The sequence below is a fragment of the Schistocerca americana genome, chromosome 4 (genome assembly GCF_021461395.2).
Source record: "Schistocerca americana isolate TAMUIC-IGC-003095 chromosome 4, iqSchAmer2.1, whole genome shotgun sequence".
In the NCBI taxonomy this organism is placed as follows: domain Eukaryota; kingdom Metazoa; phylum Arthropoda; class Insecta; order Orthoptera; family Acrididae; genus Schistocerca; species Schistocerca americana.
This window is the reverse complement of record NC_060122.1, coordinates 256,801,050-256,823,505: the sequence shown is the minus strand read 5'-3', so window position 1 is coordinate 256,823,505 and position 22,456 is coordinate 256,801,050. Positions and strand designations below refer to the sequence as shown.

Below are 22,456 nucleotides of genomic sequence, written 5' to 3'. Positions count from 1 at the left end.
AACATGTGCTCTCTCCTCAGTTTTATGATAGCTGCTGTTTATCTCCTATTAGTAGCTTAATATTTACTTGTTTGTAGTGGTATTTTTCAAAGAAAATATTTTTAGACCTATAAATAATGAGTCATTTAGAGTCATATAAATTTACAACTGACACTGCTACTTGCTGTGTAGCCTACAGAAATTTTTAATCCCTGATCGAGATATTCAGATAATTTGTAGAAAGTGTGGCAGATGAGATACTTTTTTAATTTTCTTTTGATTGATAGGGATTCCTAATTTCTTGCTTTTTGTTAGATCTGAGCTTGTTGAATCTCTCACCACTAGGGTACATAACTCCATTCTGCACACTGCACAAGGAGACAAAGTTTACATGACAATTATTTTGTGTTGTATTGTGACTGGTTTTATCACACAAACTGAAACTATTTTTTATTATGGGCAACAAAAACCATTTAGTATAAATATGTTGAGAAATGGGTAAGAATTTCAAGACCTTTAAAGAGACCTTTGCAAGATGTATGATTATCTACTTTACAGAATATTCTTACTGCTCAGTTTTGCAGAACTGACACTATTTAGTTTGAGTGCACTGCTCCAGAAGATAATTCCATAAGGCAAAACACTCATGACTTTTAGAGCAACACACTGGGAGATTCTTCTAAAGGCATAACACATGGAACACTGTTGCTTCATCAGTTATCAATGTGTTGACTCCATTTTATCTTGTTACCCAATTGGACCTCAAGGAATTTTGCACAGTGTCTTTCATTTAGTGTATGACCATTAATTTTTACTTTAATGTTTTGATTATTATTGCTTGTTTAAAACTGCGTAACTTGAGTCTTTGAGAGATTAAGATTTAAACTGTTATTACTATTTATTACCAATTCTTTCATTCACCAGCCAAGACTGGATAGAGGGCATTAAGATACAATAATATTACCAAGATACAATAATTTTACCACCATAAAATGACTACAGTATTGCAATTTATACCATGATACTAATGTGGATACTATACAACATATTAAAGTTGACTAGATTACAGTATACTTGACAACAATATCTCAAATATAAAATCAATACAAGAACATAGTGTTATTAAATGGCAGAGGTGCTGTTGTAGTTACAGTACTCGGTTGCAGCTCAAGTAGATTCTGTGCTATTACCAGAGAAGAATTCTTCAATACTGTACAAAGATCGCTCTTTTAATTTGCACAAAATGTTAGTTCTAAATTTCTGCATTGATAAAGAGTAATATATTCAATCAGTACATTAAATAGTTTTAAGGTTGCCATTGGGAAGCTGTTTTGGGCCTTTGTTAATAGATATCTTGGTTGAGCTATACTGTCTTCATTGCAAGTGCAGTGTTGGTGAACTTCATTTCTCTTTCTGTTGGTCTCATGATTTGTGTCTGCAGAATGGCCCCATGGCAACACTCCATAACTGATGTGGATGTGAAACATTGAATAGTACACTGTTTGCAGTTACTGTTCTTATGTTGTACTTTTTTTTTTCTTCAAGAGATATAGGATCTGTGAAAGTTTGGAACATACATATTAAGAGTGCTGATGCAAGGTTAACGTGGTATCAATGAAAATGCCCAGACCTTTAATGGATGTTGTGTCAGCCAGTGCTCCAGTATCACTGAGGATGCACATCATCCTCTGTGTTCTCTGTCATCATCAACTTCCATCTTGTTCATGGTGAATCATGCCTTGGCTTAACTGAATAGGACTACTGGTTGTTGAACAGCCTCTCCCTTTGAGGACAAGCTTGAAAAAAGGGCCTAAGTCATTAATGAAAATTGGGAACAACAGAGGCCCTGTTATGGATCCCTCTGGCACACCACGTTGTAACTTCTTGTACTGATAACAGCCTGTCTTTTGTTACTCGGCTAGGATTCAAGAGTTCGCAGAACAGATTCTCCAATAGCATATGATTTTAGTTTTCTGAGTGGAGCTTTATTTGGGATACAGTCGAATGCCTTTCTAAGGTCACAGAGTACCACTGCTATAAACTCTTTGTCTTCAAAACCCAGACTTATACTTGTAACTAATTGGTGTGCTGCTGTTGTCATTGACCTGCCCTATACTTGTAACTAATTGGTGTGCTGCTGTTGTCATTGACCTGCCCTTCCGAAAGTCATTTTGTGCATTGTAAAAGTAACACAATAGTTGATCTTTCATTACGGGCTCCATCACCTGAGCTAGTACTGGTATTATAGATATAGGCCTGTAGCTTGAGACTTCATGTGGGGTACCTTTTTTGTGAATAGGTAGTACGTGTACTACTTTTAGGGAGTCTGGAAATTCCAAAGCATGGAGACATTTATTACGGCTGTCCAATTTCCTGGATTATAATGTTTGATGTACTACAGAGTCTGCTCTAAATATTGAGACTCCCTGGGGGTTTGTACTTCTTTTTTACAGTTTTTATTATGTCATTTGGACACAAGTCTTCTGCTTTGTCATGATGCATTTATTTCTGAATTTTAGCTGCAGAGTTTGGAATTTCACGTACTTTACTTTCGACTGTTGTTATGAAATATCAATTAAATTCATTGGACTGCAAGAATTAGAGCAAGTGGTGCTTCTTTTCCTGTGTTCATTAACCAGATCCAATGTTGCTGTGCAAGGATTGTCAGTTTCTTCAATAAATTTGCCATTATTTTTCTTCTTTGCTTTTTCTATTTCCTTTCTGTAGATCCCTTTGGCATGTGAATAACAGTCTGCGTCTTTACTTGCTTTGAGCTTATTTAGTATTTGGACAATGTGTTTTATTTTAGTTAGTCTAGTAGTATACACTATCTTTACTTCTGTGTGTACTTTGATTTGCTAGTTGAATAACTGTTGGGTTTTAGTGAAAAAATTTCATCAAATTCAACTTTAAAAGTGTGGAACATGCAACTGAATGCATCATTTGGTGCCAATTTTCCAACTGTTTGGTGTCAGTTTACAGCAGACACTGAAGTTTTGAAAGCATCTAAATGTTTCATTGCAACAACCCTATTGAGGAACACATAATTTGAACGCTAGCTGTGAATTTGTTGTGTACTTACTGAGTTTCTCCATAGCTTCATGATTATTGCGTTGTGATCTACTAGTGTAGGGCAAATTACACTTAGTAGTGCCAACTATTTAGGCTTGTGACAGTTGTGTCAAGACAGACACCTGCTCATTTTGGTAGACAATTTGCCACAAAGAGTCCATAGCTGCCCACTAAGTTCATGAAAGCTCTCAGTTTATCGCTATATTCTGTGATATGAATGTTGAAGTCTCCACATAGGCAATCTTTACTCCTAGGCACACTAGATGACACAGACAGATTCCAGTTGGTTGATGAAATTTTCAGAATTGCCATGTGGGGAACTGTACACAGAAACAACTGTTAAGTTAGCATTTGGCAGCCCCAAAGCAAATAGTTCTAAGCCCAGATTTACACATAAGTTTTATGTCACTTTTCTTGGTACTGCACTTACTATTTGCATACACAGACACATCACCATGCAGATATTCAGTATATCCATAGTATCATGTTTCTGGTTGGGCTAGCCAGTGCTGACACACGCATAATACATCGGTACTCAGTTCCTCAACAAAGAGTGACAATATATAAAATTTTCTCCAGAGACACTGCACATTTGTGTTGGCTATAACTAAGTCTTCCTTTTTTCCCAGTGCTGTCATTTACCTTTCCACTAGGATGTTGGTCTTGAAGAGTTTATTGCATGGGTACAGGTAGCATCCTCCAGAATAAAAAACGATTCATCCCAACATTCTTCAGCCATATACTGTTGTCAATAATTTTATCTTTTAGGTCAGAAATCAACACCAATGTCAAAGCTGTTATTTATTCTGTTCATTTCCAGTTGTTCAACTGTAAAACTGCTGTAATCTGGAGAAGTGTTTTGTAAGAAGTTAGTTAGAGTTTTAGCTGTGGTGCCACCGTTTACTTTGATTAGGTGGAATTGGACATTATTCTCACGTAACAGCAGTCGATTTTCATTGCCAGTATGTATTATGACTTTACTTCTGTTTTTAGCACTGACATTTTCGAATGTTTACGTATAAGGTTTCAAGGCATACTGTTCACCTGCTTTTCCCTATTTTATTTTCTTTTGCTGTGTCTGCAGTGATTTTGAGTGGTTCTTTTTATTTATTTATTTTAGCTACATTTGAATTTCTTAGGCCTCCTCAACTGTTCACTTCCTGCCAATTTTTATTGACACTTTTTGAAGAGTTTCCATTCACCCTGTCATTTACATGTGTATTTGATTTGTTTTCAGTGATAGATTTTGTTTCACTGATGTACTGGTTGTTTGCACTTGATGCAGATGCCACAGTAGCAATGTTTGATACTTCACCATTATATGTCATTGGAAAATTACCCCCTGATTGATTCATAGTCTTTTTACTACTATTATGATTGGTGACAGTGATAGGTGCTGTTTTTCGGATACACTCCAGTCTTGCATTTGGGTTTTGCCTCAGTTTAGCATTCAGGCATAATATGTGACACATGATTTTCCATGGCCTCTACAAGTTGTCTTTCCATGTTTCTTGAAGACTGAGATGCTTCTTTCATTCGTAGTAATAAAATTCCTAACCTATAGGTTATGGCAATCACAGTGTCTAGTTTTTCTTTTATTTGTTTCTTATCACTGTTAAGTTACTTCACTATTTTAGTAAAATTACTCATTAATGCAACTGCATTAGCAAAGAATCACTCATAGGCCTGTTTAGCTATTATCTGTCAAGTATGTTCTACGATTGGGACCTTCATTAGTGTGCTTCTATTAGTTTTTGAACTGCCTTTTAAAGTCACTGGAAGACCATTTTTGTAGGTCAGCAACAAGAGTGGGCCTAGTACTTATGCCTGTGGTACTCCGCATATTATGCTCCCCCATTCTGAGGCTATTTTAATATCCAAGATACTGTCTGTTAATGAGACTCTCTGGAGATTGTCAAGCAGGATATTGTGACACACACAATCAAAGCCTTTGACTAGGTTCCTGAACACACCAGCAGGATAATTTTTCATGTTTAGCTCTGTTAGCAGTTCTTTCTTGAGCTGTTGCAATTGTTTCTGTAGGGAGAAACCTTTAAAGGCCAAATAGAGGTGGTTAACAAGTCTTGCTCAGTTAAATGAGTCAGTATTCTATCATAGGATCTCCCTCAGATACTTTTGAAAGGGCTGAAGGAGTGATATTGGTTTGTAATTAGAGTTGTTCTGCTTATCAACAGTTTTATTGGATGTTATGACAACATATTTCAGTATGACAGGAAATATGCTGCAAGTCAGCACAAGGTTCTAATATTCTGCTAGAAACACCATCAGAAATACTACTTTTTAGTAACCTAGTGAGTTATGTAACGACCATAGGAGCTGTATTTTTGAAAGTAATGTCTATTGGTGGTGCATGCAATGTCTGTATAAAAAAATCTGACACGTCTGATATTGCCGGCAGTGTTCTCAGCCACTGTGATGAAGTAACCACTGAATTTGGTGGCCAGTGATTTGAAAGTGTCACTGTTTCTGCTAGAGCTGTTTTCTGGGGACTTAATTTCATGTGGATAATTAGGTTTGTTTCTTTCTTGTTTAATAATGTTCCAAATAATTTTGCCTTATTCTTAGTGTTTTTTATGTGCATTATAAATGAGCAGTTAATAACAGACTGGAGAGTTGGACAATATTGATGGTAATGGAGTTTCAAATGTTGGCTAGTCCTTGTTCTCTGAATTACATAGAGCTCTTTTTTTTATAGCACAAGATACTTTTTTCCTGCAGCCATCCACCCCATATTCTTGCTGTTGTTCAATTTTGTCTGTATTTGGTTTAGGGGATTAAAAGACTCAAAAGTATTTTGGATTAAAAGACTCAATAGTATTGTAAGAACATGTTAAAAGAAGAAGAAGAAGAAGAAACACACACCATTCATTCGCACAAGCAAAGACATTTCACGTTCGGAACAGAATGCTCTTTAATTGTGCCTGTCTGCAACTTAACATGTCTTCTTTATGGTAAGTGGCAATCTGTGTTTTCCTACATTGTTGATTTTCCAACCAAGAGTTTCTGTAGCGTCTTCTGTCATTGTCCAGTGCCGTGACACGCACGGGTGTTTGAAAGTACAGTGCCGTGAAACTTTCTGCTGGACGCCAGAGACGCTATACACAAGTGACATTTGTTCTGTGATTTACTCTTTGATTGTTGATTTCTGTTCTATGTTCTACTCTGTGGCGGAAGCGTGAATCCAAATGTGTTAGATATGGAATAATTTACCATGCTGAACTTTTCTCATGCCTTCGCACGAGTTATCGGTTGCAGTGTATTATTGTCTGTTCCGACCGCAGGCTTTTGTTAATAAATTATTACATCGAGCTGAGACAACCCTACTTCTATTATTTAGCCTACAAGCACACGCAGATGTTAAACCGTCGATTGTGGTAATTCAAACTGGTACCGACAGCTTCCATTGTTTAAAGAATATGTTTAAGAAAGAATTGAATTTTCCATTAACACTGTCTACCCAGCATTCTTCCCATAATTTCTCTCTAAAACACCTTTTTTAAATCGATGTTCATGATTCTCAATGCAGTACATTTCTTCTGTGATCTATACTGAAATAGTTGGTATATTTTATTGTTAACATTTGACCATAATGCGAGGTCTGTTCAAAATTCTGGAACTTTGTCCACAAACTTTTTCTGCACTTACCTTTTACTCATTGTGCATGGTCTCCTTTGAAATACTCTCCTCCTCAATTAATACACTGCTCCCAACACTGTTTCCATTTCTGGAAGCAGTCTTAGTACGCCTCTTGCTGGATGACATGAAGTGCTGTCTGCAAATTTTCTTTTATCTCATCTACTGTTGCAAATCTTTGTCCTTTAACAGGGTTTTCAGTGTTGGGAATAAAAAAAGAAATCTGCAGAGTGTGGAGGATGAGTCAGCACAGTGATTTCGTTTTTTGTGCAGTAGTCGTGCACCAACAGGGATGAATGTGAGGGTGCAGAGCCATGAATTGTGTTACCACACTTCAGACCATTTCCTTCTCACATTTTCTCACAGGCATCACAAAACATCTGATACCGGTATTACCTTGGCATATCATAAAATGCCCAACGGACTAAGTGGAAGGACTGGCCTGAGGATAGGGGAGCATTCACTTTTTATTGCTCACAATATATATTGAAGTCAATCAACAGAAGTCACAATTAGCATAAACTTCAAGTGAGAGAACATGTGTAAATGAAGCCTATCAGTTGGCTTTAAATACCAAAGAAAGTATAACAACTTTTCAGATGAGAAAGATAAGGCTTTTTATAAAAAAATAGAATACACTGAACGCCTAAAGGACTACCGTAAGTTCACTTACAGATAGTTTTAAAACCTTGCCCAAATGTATTCTTTTTGAAAAAAAAGGGTAACCTTACACATGAACTGTAAATACTATTTTTTGTATTAACAAAATAGTGAAGGAATAACATTTATAATAATAAACTCCCAGTGAGAGAACATTCATACATGAAGCCTATCAGTTGGCTTTAATCACCAATGAGTGTATAACAAATTTTCAAATGAGAAAGGTAAAACCTTCTTTATAGAAAATAGAAAACACTGCACGCCCAAAGGGCTATTGTACATTCACTTACAGACAGTTTTAAAACCTTGCCCAAATATATACGTTTACAATAAACAGTAACCTTACATACGGACTCCCAACCAGACATGCAATAATATACATCAGACACTTCTCTTACAAATAGTTCCTGGCTCACGGCATTGACCAAGTGCAGACATGAATGTCCTGCAGAGCAGCCAACACGGGCCACACCTGGTTGTGCCGCTTGGGCCCCCTTCATTGGCCTGACCGAGGGCGTGATGTACAGTAGGTGCGTCCGACTTCACTCCCCACGAACGCTTAACTCAGAGGGCTGTCATTGGGTGCACCTGGGCCTTAACGGAAAGTTCAGTTCTGTCAGATACAAGAACAAGTGAGAACCCAAAGGTGTAGCCCAGTCCCTCCACTTAGGCACAGATGTGGAACAAATTGTCAACAATTATAGTCCAACAAATCGCATGTGCAGATTTAGCAACAACACGCTACAACGGAATGTCTCAAACAGTGCTATGTTAATAAAACAACTTAAAATAAAAGGCATTGCAGCAGTATTGAAAGAGTTAAAACAAATTGTGACTGCTAAATTTAGCTTACAAGTAACAATTAAACAAGATTCAGGGTTGAGATATTTTAAATAACTGATTGAGCTCACTTCCATGCGTGATATCCCCAAAAAGACACTAAATGATATTTTTTCCGTATGATAATCAAGCCCTTGTTGGATGCCGACATTCAAACCTCGGCACAAGTGTCTCACAGAGTTAGCATACTTTGATACATCATACAGTTCAAGATCCACAATATTACCTGAAACAAACTTAACACTCAGTTTTAAAACATTATACACAATAAGCCCCACAGCTTGGATGGTAAGGCAGAATGTCAATGCTACTAGACACCAAGCAATGACAGTTCGATCAGAATGATGCAACAAATTGCGTAGCATCCAACCACAACAAAGATTACTAACAGAGTTTTATAGCTGAGCACTTGCTAATAGTTTGTTTCAGGTGAGGTACACTTGCAATACGTAAGGCAGAAAGTGCATGGCTGGTGAAAGACATAAACAGAATGATTTCACCTTATCAGGTCAGTGAAATAATTGTCCAACAGCATCAGAAAAGTAGGTCATCAGTACAATCTCCCAATAAAATGTAATCGGTTAATGGCCACCAACTGATTGGTTGTGCAAACCATCTCAAGACACAGCCATTACAACTGTCCCTGTACATGCTTTTTCAAAACACCTCTTTACCGACCGAGTTACCTCCCCTCCTCAGGCAATTGCACCGTCTCCTCCCCATCTCCAAACAAACTCTTGCACTCACCTGTCGATCCACTCACAGCCGTGCCACCTCGCGACCGACACACAAGTGCTGAAAAGTTAGCATCTCTGAATAAATATCGATAGTTGCAAAGCTGGCATGGCTCAACGTCCTGATACTACGTTTGATTAACAGTTTGTCCATGTGGTACAAATTCATGATGAACCAATCCTTCAGAGTTAAAAGAAAACTATCTGCATGGCTTTGACATTTGACCTGATCTGATGAGCTTTTTTTGGTGTTGGAGCACCTTTCTTGACCCATCGTGAAGATTGAACCTTGATCTTAACATCATAACCATAGATCCACATCTCATCACCAGTGAAAGATTCTCTTAAGGAAATTCTTGCTCTCATTTGCGCTATCCAAAAGCTCTTCACAGATTATGAGGGAAAGGTCTTTCAGGTCTTGACCCACGAGCCATGGGATGAACTTAGCAGAATCAGGTGACTCTGTTGTGGGGAAAAAGGGAGAGGAACAGAGAAGGGGAGATACATGCATACATACATACATACATACATTAATCCTTGTTCCATAGATCATGAATTCGACATTTTGTAATGATGTGGAACGTGTCACTTTAACATAAGTTTCCTTTACACAAATTAATTAATTAATTAATTTTTTTTTTTTTCTTTTTTTCTTTTTTTTTTTTTTTTTTTTTTTTACAGTTACTACTTCATATCTAAGAATTCATCTATTGAGTAGAAGGAGCTGTCATTCAGAAATTCTTTTAATTTGCTTTTAAATGTTGGTTGTCTATCTGTCAGACTTTCAATACTATTTGGCAAATGACCAAAGATTTTTGTGGCAGCATAATTCACCCCTTTCTGTGTCAAAGTGAGATTTAATCCAGAATAGTGAATATCATCCTTTCTTCTAGTGTTGTAACTATGCACTTTGCTGTTATTTTTGAATTGAGATGGGTTATTAATGACAAATTTCATAAGTGAATACATGTATTGTAAAGGTACTGTGAATATCCTGAGTTCCTTAAATAAATGTCTGCAAGGTAATCTAGGTTGGGCTCCAGCTATTATTGTGATTACACACTTTTGTGCAATGAATACTTTGTCTCTTAATGACAAATTGCTCCAAAATATGATGCCATATGAAAGCAGTGAATGAAAATAGGCATAGTAGGCTAATTTACTGATATGTTTATCAACAAAATTTACAATGTGACTTCTGAAATTTTCCCGGCGTATTTCTTCTTCTAATAATTTCCGGGTATCCGCGAGATTCGGCATAAATACCGCGACTGCACCTGGGCTCTTCAGTAGTTGTGTACTCACCTGATGATGGCCGGCCGTCTCTGGGCCGAAATATCGTGGCAGAATGTCGACGGGATCCGGCAGCATACCCGGAAATTATTAGAAGAAAAAATTTACAATAACCCTAATAGCATAAGTAGCTGAACCTAACCGTTTCAGCAGATCATCGCTGTGTTTCTTCCAATTCAATTTCTCATCAGTGCACACAACCAGAAATTTTGAGTATTCTATCGTAGCAACAGACTTCCATTCATAGTCTACATTTATCAGTGGTGTTATGCCATTTACTGTACAGAGTTGTATAAACTGCGTTTTCTCAAAATTGAGTGAGAGTGCATTTGCAGGGAAACACTTAATAATTTTCTGAAAGACATCATTTGCAATTTCCTCAGCTGATTCTTGCTTCTTGGGTGTGATTACTATACTTGTATCATCAGCAAAAGAACTAACTTTGCATCTTCATGAATATAGAGTGGCAAGTCGTTAATATATATTAAGAACAATAAGGGAGCCAAGACTGAACCCTGTGGGACACCATTCTTGATACCTCCCTAGTTAGAGGACTATGTTGGTTTTTGTAGACTATCTGTACTGTTAATTTCAACCTTCTGCATTCTTCCAGTTAAGTATGAATTAAACCATTTGTGCACTGACTCACTCACGCAAGTGCACTAGGGGATACAAGGATGTATGAGACACTCAAGTAGAAGCGAGTAAGTCAATAGATGTAAGTGAAGGATAGGGTCTAGCAAAGATAGAGGCCAGGGAGGTTATGGGAACAAAGAATATGTTCCGGATAGAGTTACCTCCTGTGAATTCAGAAAGATTGGTATTTATGGGAAGAATTTGTCAGCAACTGCTTTCTTTGAAATTGGGATTACCACATTCTTCTTTAAGTGTGAGGGTATTTCGTCTGTCTCGTATATCTTATACACCAGATGGAGGAGTTTTGTAATTGCTGACTGTCCCAAGGCTATCAGTAATTCTGATGGAATATCGTCTATTCCCAGGGCCTTGTTTTGACTTAGATCTTTCAGAGCTTTGTCAAATTCTTCTCACAGTATTGTATGTCCCATCCTATTTTCATCTACGTCCACTTCTCTTTCTATAATATTGCTTTCAAGTTCATCTCCCTTGTATAGACACTCTGTATACTCTTTCAGCTTTCGCTTCTTAGCTTAGGGCTGGTTTACCATTTCAGCTCTTGATATGCATACAGCTGCTTCTCTTTTCCCCAAAGGCCACTTTAATTTTCATGTAGGTGATATCTATCTTTCCCCTAATGAAATATGCTTCTAATCCTTACATTTGTCCTCTGGCCCTTCCTGCATAGGAATTTGGTGCTTCCTGTCAATCTTGTTTTTTTAAAGGTTTGTATTTCCTTTTGTCGGCTTCATTTGCTGCAGTTTTAAAATTTCCCCATCCATCAGTTAGATTCATTATGTCTTGTGTTATCCAAGGACTTGTGCTAGGCTTTGTTTTTTATGTATTTGATCCTCTGTTGCCTTCACTATTTCATCTCTTGAAGCTACCCATTCATCTTCTACGATATTCCTTTCCCCCATTCTAGTCAACCATAGCTTAATTCTCCCTCTGAAGCCCTCAACAACCTCTGGTTCTTTCAACTCCTTAATCTCCTACTTTTTCCAATTTCTTCATTTTTAATCTACGGTTCGTACCCCAAAGTCTACACTGCCCCTTAAAATGTCTTACAATTTTAAAATCTGTTTCCCAAATCTCTGTCTAACCATTATATAATCAACCTCCTGTGTCTCCATGTGTCTTCCACGTTTACAACCTTCTTTTATGATTCTTAAACCAAGTGTTAGCAATAATTATATTATGTTCTCCTGGTGTATATGCATGCCCATGGACAACCGGGAGATCTGGGAAAAACCTGAGAATTTCTTCCTCTGGAAGAAAATTGGGAAGAACTGGAATTTTTAGAGTTCCAGGAATTTTTCATTTGTTAGATTTCAGTTAATTTTTTGTTAGTTTGACTGGTAGGAACTGATGCTCCAACAAAAAAATTTTGCTGTATCCCACTACTGCAACAATAAAACATGAATGAGAGAAAAAAAACAAAATACACCAGCATCTGCCAACATAAAAATGCGTTAAAGGCTGTAGGATGAAGCACTAGTTAATATCAACAAACTGCTCCCAGTCAGCATGAGCATGGTGTCACTATTATTTACATTAGTTCCCTTTGTGCAGTTGCCAGCGGACTCATGCACATGCTCAGTTGAGTCGCGTGTGAGCAGTACCTTCTCCCACTTCTGGCTACTTGAAGTGTGGCTGCTAACTGTATCAGCAGTAGCAACAAGCAGCCAGATGCTACCCAGAAACAGTTCTCTGGTGCGCCCAAGCTTCCAGATTCACGCATGTGCAGAGTGGTCAGAGTAGTAGTGGGGAGGGGATAGTCTCTACAAGATCTATGTTTGCGTTTAATGATTTTCTGTTTCCTCTCCATCTACAGCTTTCACATCAGATGAAAACAAGACGGATTTCTGTGGCTAGGAGCTATCAAGAAAATTAAAGTACATAATTACAGAAGGCTGAAATATGTCACCAGTTTCAGTTTCCTGATTTAATTTTATTGCCCCATTCTTGGTAGTTGCATTAATTGCCTTGCAGAACACTGAAGTTATTTTTGTCTCTTTGCTAAAGGAATTTGGCTTTCATTAATTTTTTCTACAGAGACAGTCAATTTATTTTAAATGAAGTGTTTCATTCCACACTATTGGCAAGCTGTAACTGTTCGCTGAATTTCAAGTGCGCATTTTCATCTTCTGGCACATATGGCATTTTGAAATAATAAAGAACCTAACATGAGACAATACAATAATGCTACTCCAAGAAAATTTGCAACCACACTGGGAAGCTTAATTGAATTGTTTATGCACAAAAGTAAATCTTCTTACTTACTGTCTTCCCTGATGTTCCAGTTTTAATGGCTAGCGCTGTAATTCATCTTGTCTTTTGCCTGCCTTCTTCTGATTGCTCAACTGTTGTTATAGGATTTGGCTTTGATGGCTGTGGAAATCACAATGAGTCTGTATGTAGTATCTACCTTATCCTGTTTTTATTTTGTATCTCCATGGATGTGTCTTGTTTGCCTTCATAAGTTCATGCAAATTTCCTGCTTTTTATGATGTAAGACCTTCCCTTTGTGTAGTAAATACTTCAGCATTCATAACAGCCAACCCAAGGTAATACTGCAATGTGCATATTTGTCACTTTGATTGTGATGTCTTACTTTCTCCACATGCACTTGAGTGTGTAAGCTGCAAAGTTATACTTGTATTACTCATAACAGATGACTTACTGCCTGCATACTTTAAGGCTGATTGAAAAGGAGTGGCTTAAGGGATCAAAATTGCAGTGCTGGAACATAAGTTTTACATTTATGTTTAATACCATAAGAAAAATATAAAGATTCACTCTTCCACGGCATTCATATAATATTGACCATGGCTGCTGTACATAATTCGTTCTACTACCAAAGACATATCAGATTAATTTCTGTGATAGGGACCATCTCTCTTTACATGGCTATGTCTACATCTATACTCTGCATTTTAGAGAATACTTTCCATTGAACCATGTAGGCTAACATGGTTCTATCCCACTCCATTTGAGCACAGAGTGTGAGAAGAAAAATTGCATCTCTGTGCAGCAATATGTAGTCTAATCTTGTCCTTGTGGTCCCTTTGGGAATGATATATAAGAGTTTGTAGTATATTCCAAGATTCTTCACTTGATACTTAAATATTAATAAGTAAGCTTTTGTGTGAGAAATAGTTTTCAAGTGTGTGCCACTTCAGGTTTTACAGCATTTCTCTGACACATTCCTGTTGGTCAAACTAACCTGTTACCTGCATGGTGTCCTTTGCAAACATTTATTATCCCCTGTTAGCCCTGTTTGGTGTGTGTCCCATAAATTTGAGTGTTAAAGAATTGGGTACATGAGTGTGTTTTGTGTTTGTGTTTGTGCCATAGATAGCTCCATGCTATATTAAATGGATATTTGTATTATTTTATCCTACTCGTGTATATCTCAAGGGATGGAATGAGTTTGTACATGCAACATTTTAAATCATCCAGATTTACCAGGCTAAAAATCTTATTGCTATCAAGGGTGATAGTGGTGGTGTGTAAATATTCACATCAATTCATTCTGTTTTTCTAATAATAGTTTGAAGTTTTGGTCATTTTGTTTTGATTCATGTAGATCTATTTTCCTTAAATTTGTATTAAAAATAAGAAATCATTTTTTCACAGAAAATTTCACAGTTTGATCCAGAACGTTTCCAAAACGGAGGTTGATATCTCATTGTTCTCAATTTGTTAATAATTGGGAGTATTTCTTGACATAGGAAGTGTCCTTGTCATCAAACATCTGTTGTAAACATTACCAGGTTTGCCATACGCAGATTTTGCTATAAAATGAAGAATTTTTATCAGTTGTATATAATTATTTTGCAAAACAGTAATTTCAGGACATATGTAATAATTACAAACAAGGAAAGCTAAACACTCACCTTGTAGCTGACTGATGCGTGTTGATGCAAGAACTGCAGAAACTTTGGAAATACATTTGGATTGAAAAAGAACACTCTGAAAAACAGATGTGTTGAGTTGTCCAAGCTGTGAACAGTAAGGGATTGAGTGGGTAAAGGTAACAAATCACTAACTTTGGATTGACAGTGACTGGTGTGGTAAATGACAGGAGAGGAAAAGTAATGGCTAAGGCTGAAGTCATGGGAAAGGGAGTCACAGAGATTTAGGCGAGACATGTTGGGAGGAAGGTGGATATGCTTGAGAGACTGTTCCATTAACATATTTCAAAGACACTGGGGCTGGAGAATCCAAATATTTGGATACTATATCAGATATTGAAGTCTTGGTGTTTTGTGCAGAATTTTCAGCAACAGAGTGGCTGAGTTAGCAGTTAGCCACTGTTTGCTGGTAATCATTTCATGTTAGTAAGTAGGTGGTCAGTTATCCACTCACGGAATTTTCTCCAGTAATTTCTGCAATGAATCTAGTGTAACATGACTGCCTTCATGTGTGTTGTGTAATGCGATTTTTTAAGGACTATATGAGCCTGTTCAGGAGTGCAGTAGTAGTTGGTGGATAGATGTACAGAACATGTATTTCACCTTGTTCATCCACAGGGATGGGTACCATAGTAGGTGTGGATGTTGTAATGGTGCAGGATTTGGTGCAGGGTATATCATAGGGATGAACTAGGGTACTCCATAGGCTGGGTAGGTGATGGAATACTGCTTTTTGTACTGAGGGCAATATTTTGGGTAAGATATTCCTCACCTCAAGGCACATAAAGATGTGTAGCAGCCTTGGCAAAAGATGAAGTTGAGCTTTTGAAGGCCTTGGTGACCAGTGACAGGCTTGCAGTGGCAACAGGTGTCACTAAGTGATGTTACAGGAAATTGCATTGGGCTAGACGGGCAGGATATTGTGAATGAAAATCCATAAATGAGGAAAGGCAATCACTCACCTATGGCTGATTGATGTATTGTACAAATATATATATAATAATAGAGAGATTGTTCATAGCTTTCAAGCTGTTATACTTTCTGCACTCTCACACATTGTCACTCAAACACACCCATGTGCTAACCATTTATGAGCTGTTACTCAGATCGAGAGGAGTGGAGTGAGAGGAAATTAATGTGGCAACGGATGTGGGATAGATGTATGGGGCAAGAAAATTTTGAGGTGTAAAAGGTAAAGTTTGTGTGCTGTTACATGTGTGTATCATGCATCAATCATAAAAAATGAGTGGTTGCATTTCATCATTTCTGTCTAGTGTTTATAATGCCCATACCAATGTTGGGCTGGTGCCTGGTTTCATGCGGCATCATCAGCCCCAGTTGAACCACTCTGTCAGGAGGGTAAATATGGAGTTCGATCAGTTGCGCCGGGCGGCCACTCTGTCAGACATTGGACTGGTTCCTGTCGAGGCTATTGATAGGGGGGATTTCACAAGGCATGGCCTACATCTCAGTAGGAAAGGGAAGGGTAAACTGGCAGGTTTGTTAGCGAAATCCGTAAGGGGGGACACTAGTATTCATGGATGTACCTCTTTTTTAGACTAATATCAGTGTCCAGTGAGAAGTTCAGGCTGTCAGGTGCTAAAGAGGTCCAAAACTCACAAAATTCTCACAACAGGAAAGTAAATAATAATGCCACCATATTTAACCAAAATATTGGTGGATTAAAGAAAAAAGTAGATTATCACAAAAGTAAAGTAAAAAATAATGTTACCATTTTTCACCAAAATATTCTGGGATTGAAGAATAAAGTAGATGAGCTCCTGGTTTGTTTAGATGATATTGAATCTGATAATTTAATAGATATACTGTGCCTGTCTGAGCATCACATTGTGTCTGATATGGAAAAGGTAAATATCAGTGGTTATAAACTAGCTCCACATATGAGTAGAGAGAATAAAGTGGGAGGAGGAGTTGCCATATATGTCAAAAGTTATCACTGTGTAGAAAGCTTAAATACAAAAAAGTTTTGTCTAGAGGAACATATAGGAGCATGTGCCTGTCAACTTAAACTGAAGGAGGGCTCTTTTATAATTGTAACAGTATATAGGTCCCCTTCAGGAAACTTTCATTTATTCCTGGAAAACTTGGATGCCTTGTTGTGCTATCAGTCAGGTAGGGGAAAGTAAATTATTATTTGTGGGGACTTCATTGTTGATTCACTGAAAGAGTGTAATAGGAAGAATGACCTGGAAGTCTTGCTCGGTTCTTTCAATTTGACATCTGTCATTAATTTTCCTACTCAGGTAGTGAAGGACAGCAGCACATTGAAAGATAACACTTTTATAGACCAAGATAGGTTTAAAAACATAAATTCTTGTCCTGTTGAGAATGGACTTTCTGATCATGATGCTCAGCTAGTTACAGTATATGACATAGCTCCATTCAGTAATTCAAAACTATCCTCCAAGTTAGTGCGTTCAATTAATGACTCAACAATTAGAAATTTAAGAGAAAATCTTCAGCAGTTAGACTGGGATGAGGTGTACAAGGAACCCGATGCTGTCCGCAGCTCGAGGTCGTGTGGTAGCGTTCTCGCTTCCCACGCCTGGGTTCCCGGGTATGATTCCCGGCGGAGCCAGGGATTTTCTCTGCCTCGTGCTGACTGGGTGTTGTGTGATGTCCTTAGGTTAGTTAGGTTTAAGTAGTTCTAAGTTCTAGGGGACTGATGACCATAGATGTTAAGTCCCATAGTGCTCAGAGCCATTTTTGAACCTGATGCTAATTTTAAAATATAACTTATTTCATGATACACTTGTACGAGAATTTGAAAACTGTTTCTCCAAGAAAGTAGTTAAATCACATTATAAGAAACCATGCAAAAAACCTTGGCTTACTAAAGGAATAAAAATATCTTGTAACCACAAAAGGGAACAGTATCTAACAACAAGAAAGAGTAATGACCCAGAAACAGCCAAATATTATAAAAAACTACTGTGCTACATTAAGAAAGGTTATTAAAAGGTCCAGAAGCATGTGCATCATGTCTGAAATTAATGCCTCTGATAACAAAATCAAAACAATTTGGAATATTATTACAAGGAAGACAGGGCAACCAAGAGCACAGGATGATGGCATCACCATCAAAGCGAATGGAAACTTGATAAACAACAAGCTGGAAGTCAAAAACATTTTGAATAATCATTTTTTAAATGTTGTAGAGAAAATAGAATGTAAATGTTCATTAGAAGAAGCAAGGCAGTTAATGGAAGAGGCCTTACCCACACCATTTGATACAATTGAAATTCCACCCACCTCTCCTGCTGAAATTAGGAAGATAATAAACTCTCTCAAGAATAAAAGCTCACATGGAATTGATGGCATTTCCAGCAGGATCATAAAAGCTTGTTCCCAAGAAATAAGTGAGATTCTTAGCCACGTATGTAATAGCTCTCTGAAGCAGGGTATGTTCCCAGATAGACTGAAGTATGCCATTGTTAAACCACTGCATAAAAAAGGGGATACGACTGATGTCAACAACTATCGCCCAATCTCTCTTCTGACTGCCTTATCCAAAATTCTTGAAAAAGTAATGTATTGTAGAGTAGCTTCACACCTTTGTAAAAATAAAGTTTTAACAAAATGTCGGTTTGGTTTCCAGAAGGGTTTCTCAACGGAAAATGCTATATATACTTTCACTAATGAAATATTAAATGCTCTGAGTAACCAGAAGTCACCCATTGGGAGTTTTTGTGATCTATCAAAGGCTTTTGACTGTGTAAATCATGGAATACTTCTAGATAAGCTCAAGTACTGTGCTATGAATGGGACAGTGCTCAAATGGCTTAAATCATACCTAACTGGAAGAGTGAAGAAAGTTGAAATAAGCAGTTCACATAATATGCAAAAAAAAAAAAAAAAAAAAAAAAAAAAAAAAAAAAAAAAAAAAAAAACTGGAGATTTCTCAAACTGGGGAACAATCAAGAATGGGATGCCGCAAGGTTCGGTCTTGGGTCCTCTGCTGTGCTTAATATATATTAAAGACTTGCCATTCTATATTCACGAAGATGCAAAGCCGGTACTTTTTGCTGATGATACAAGTATAGCTCTCACACCCGACAGACAAGAATTAACTGTTGAAATTGTAAACGATGTTTTTTAGGAAATCATTAAGTGGTTCTCTGCAAATGGGCTCTCATTGAACTTTTACAAAACACAGTATATTCAGTTCCACACAGTAAATGGAATGACCCCATTAATAAATATAGACTTTGCTCAGAAATTGGTAGCTAAGGTAGAATATTCAAAATTTTTAGGTGTATGCATTGGTGAGGGGTTGAACTGGAAAAAACACACTGAGGCTCTGCTGAAACGTTTGAGTTCAGCTACTTATGCTATTAGGGTCATTGCAAATTTTGGCAATATACATCTGAGTAAATTAGCTTATCACACCTATTTTCATTCTCTGCTTTTGTATGGCATCATATTCTGGGGTAACTCATCATTGAGTAAAATAGTGTTCATTGCACAAAAGTGTGTAATCAGAATAATTGCTGGAGATCATCCAAGATCATCCTGCAGACATTTATTTAAAGAGCTAGAAATTTTCAGTGTAGCCTCACAATATATATATTCACTTATGAAATGTGTTATTAACAATCCGAACGAATTCAAAAGTAATAGCAGTGTACATGGCTACAACACTAGGAGAAAGGATGATCTTCACTACTCAAAGTTAAATCTAACTTTGGCTCAGAAGGGGGTAAATTATGCTGCCACCAAAGGCTTTGGTCACTTACCTAGTAGCATCAAAAGTCTGACAGATAGCCATATAGCATTTAAAAGGAAATCAAAAGAATTTCTTAATGGCAACTCCTTCTACTCATTACATGAATTTTTGGATATAGTAAGTGGGTAATTTCCCAATATTTTGTCTAATGTAATATCTTGTATGGACATCTTTTATTAACCTGACACATTCCACATCATTACGAAGTGTTGTGTTCATGATCTATGGAACAAGTAGTAATCTAATCTAATGTAGTTAAATGCAGTAATAACTTATGAGTCATATCTGCTTCCTTTACAGGCAGAAGATAAGTTACAAGTACTATGGATATACAAAATATACATATTCAGGAAGCTTGTGGGAAACCTGATGTAAAAGACACATACCTGGAAGACAACACCATGTTTTTGAATTGTGAAAACTGCTCACAAAGCTGTTTACTGTCAGGAGTGGACATAGTTGCACAGCAGCTGAGAGAAGCACAAGGCTATAATGAAGCAAACATACAATCTAGTCTGGATCAGTGTGTAACATTATTGAAGGGAAAAGAAGCTGAGATGTCTGCAGATCCACCAACAAAGAAGTTAAAAACAGAACACAAATTAGAGATTGAAGAAAGTGTTGCGAACAACATAGAAGATTTTCATGTTTGTACTCAGTCAGATAAGGAGTCAGAAAGTAATATAAATGAGCAAGAGTCTCAACAGTCAGTTACTGGCTTTCCTCTTAATATAACTGCAGATTTATTTCATGAAGACAACAGTAATGATGATCAAAATACTTTAAGCAAGAAAACAATAACAAGTGAAGTGTTTCATAACAAAATTGATTGCTCTTCTACAGTTGGGAAAAGACAGATAAATGAAGCTGAAGAGGAAGCAGCATATAAGGGACTAACAAAGAGCAAAATGTCCATAGTGGACAATCAAGAAGAGACACTGTTTCCCAAGTCACTGGAAAAATTCCATGGTCAAGAAATGCAAGGTGTGAAGCCAGTCTCCGTAGGCCAGGAAGTACTAATAAGTGTAACCAAGAGGCCAGTCAATGATAATTCAGGCACGGAATATCCTCAAAAGGAAATAATAATGTTGGAGGATCAAAATCAAAAGCCCCAGAAAAAGGAAACAACCACACTGAATGAAGCACCTTATGGGAAAAATAATTGCTCATGTACAGCAAAAGAAATCAATAAATCAGAAATTGAAGATGGTTCAGAAAGAAATGAAACAGCTTGTGATGAATCAGGCTCAGGAAGTTCTGTGAAAGAAATTGCTGTTCTGGTCACTGAGGATAAAAATCAGAATGTGGAAAATAGGGGAATTACAAAGCCAGTGTGTGAGGAATTCATCTCAAATGACACATTCACAACGAACCAACCGAGTCCAGAAGAAGAAGGAAACAATGAGACGCCATCGGACATAATACTAACACCTAATGAAGTACATGATGAAGAAACTCACTGCATGCTTCCAGCTGAGACATCATCAGATGCGATAGTAGCACATAATGAAGCACATAGTGCAGAAAACCACGGCTTACTTTTGGTTGAAAAAGGAAATGAGGAAGTGGCAGACAGTGCAAAAAATAAATCAGAAAAGAGTCTTCATATGATCGTCTTTGAACAAGAAATATCCTGGACAGCCTTATTACAGGATGAAGTATTCAAATTAGTTGATATTTCTTGTATTAGTGCTAAATACAGTATGATAAAAACATTGTTTCAGGGTACTACACAAAAGCATTTTAATATCACCAAAATAGTTGAAGTGCAAAATCCTTTTTTGTATAGTTATTATCTTTTGAAAAAAGCAGAAATGATGTCCAGATATGGTCATATTAAAGAAGAATATCTCTTCCATGGTTCTAAAATCGAAAATATTTCTTCAATCTGTGAAAAAAATCTTGACTGGAGAAAACATGGATCTATAACTGGAAATATCTTTGGGAAAGGGGTCTCACTGACTCCTATTTCATGTTATGCAAGTCATTACTCAGACAAAAATATGGTGGAAAAAATTATATTCGTTTTCAGAGTCATCATAGCAGATGAAACTGAGGGAAATCCAGACATGGTTTTACCACCTTACAAAGATGAATTAAGAAAACTGAGGTATGACACTACAGTCAAGCCAAACCGTCAAGTTATTGTCAAATATTCTGATAATGAGTTTTATCCTGCTTATGTGGTGTATTACACTGGAAAATATAAGCCTCGTAAGTCTCGTAAGTGGATCAGACTTTGATACTTCAGCATAGCATGATATATATCAGTCCTTCATTATATCCTACTGAAAAACTGATGAATCTCAATAAAATAATTATTTTTCATGAAATTATTACATTACTGCATCTCATACAGTTTTTTTAAAAAATAAAAAGAAGAAAAGATAGAGAGAGGCCCATATTATTTTGAAACTGATTACTTATATCAGCACTGGATGTTAGCAACAAATATTTAGTTTGTTAATTTTACATGACTCCTGCAAACTATAATGTCATATTGCAATGAATTTCTTTATTTTTCCATTGGACATTTTAATTTGTTTTTATTAAGAAGCCTTTTTTATTATTTTCAAAACAAATAAAAGTCATGTCAATTTAATGTTATTTTCAAAATAAATAAAAACCATACCACACTTTCATTTTATAAAAGATAATTATAGTGTAGCTTGTCAACTGGATGCTCCTATACCTTACATTGGTAGTTCATCAGGAGGGATTTTTTTCAAATATTTGTATAAGTAATAATTTGGACTGCTCCTTGTGACAAATTTGCTTCCATCTCCTTATGGACTTTAACTGTTGTTATCCTCTCAGAAATGGCTAGTTTTGCTTAAGTTGCCAAATAACACCTCATTGTCATAATGTGTGCACACACCTCACATGAAACAGAAAAACACAGGTGCATTAGTAACATGAAATAC

The 22,456-nt window shown here is 36.9% G+C and overlaps 1 protein-coding gene across 3 annotated transcripts in view; it reads left to right on the top strand.

Annotated features, from left to right (window-relative positions):
- Positions 1 to 22,042, top strand: part of LOC124612931 (protein mono-ADP-ribosyltransferase PARP14-like) — a 45,198-nt gene extending 23,156 nt beyond the window's left edge. For all 3 annotated transcript variants that reach the window (XM_047141431.1, XM_047141429.1, XM_047141430.1), the window contains one exon: positions 19,833 to 22,042. In XM_047141431.1, the coding sequence (XP_046997387.1) occupies positions 19,856 to 21,775 (1,920 nt within the window). In that variant the 5' untranslated portion in view covers positions 19,833 to 19,855 and the 3' untranslated portion in view covers positions 21,776 to 22,042. The remainder of the gene's footprint in view (positions 1 to 19,832) is intronic.
- Positions 22,043 to 22,456: the final 414 nt, after the last annotated feature.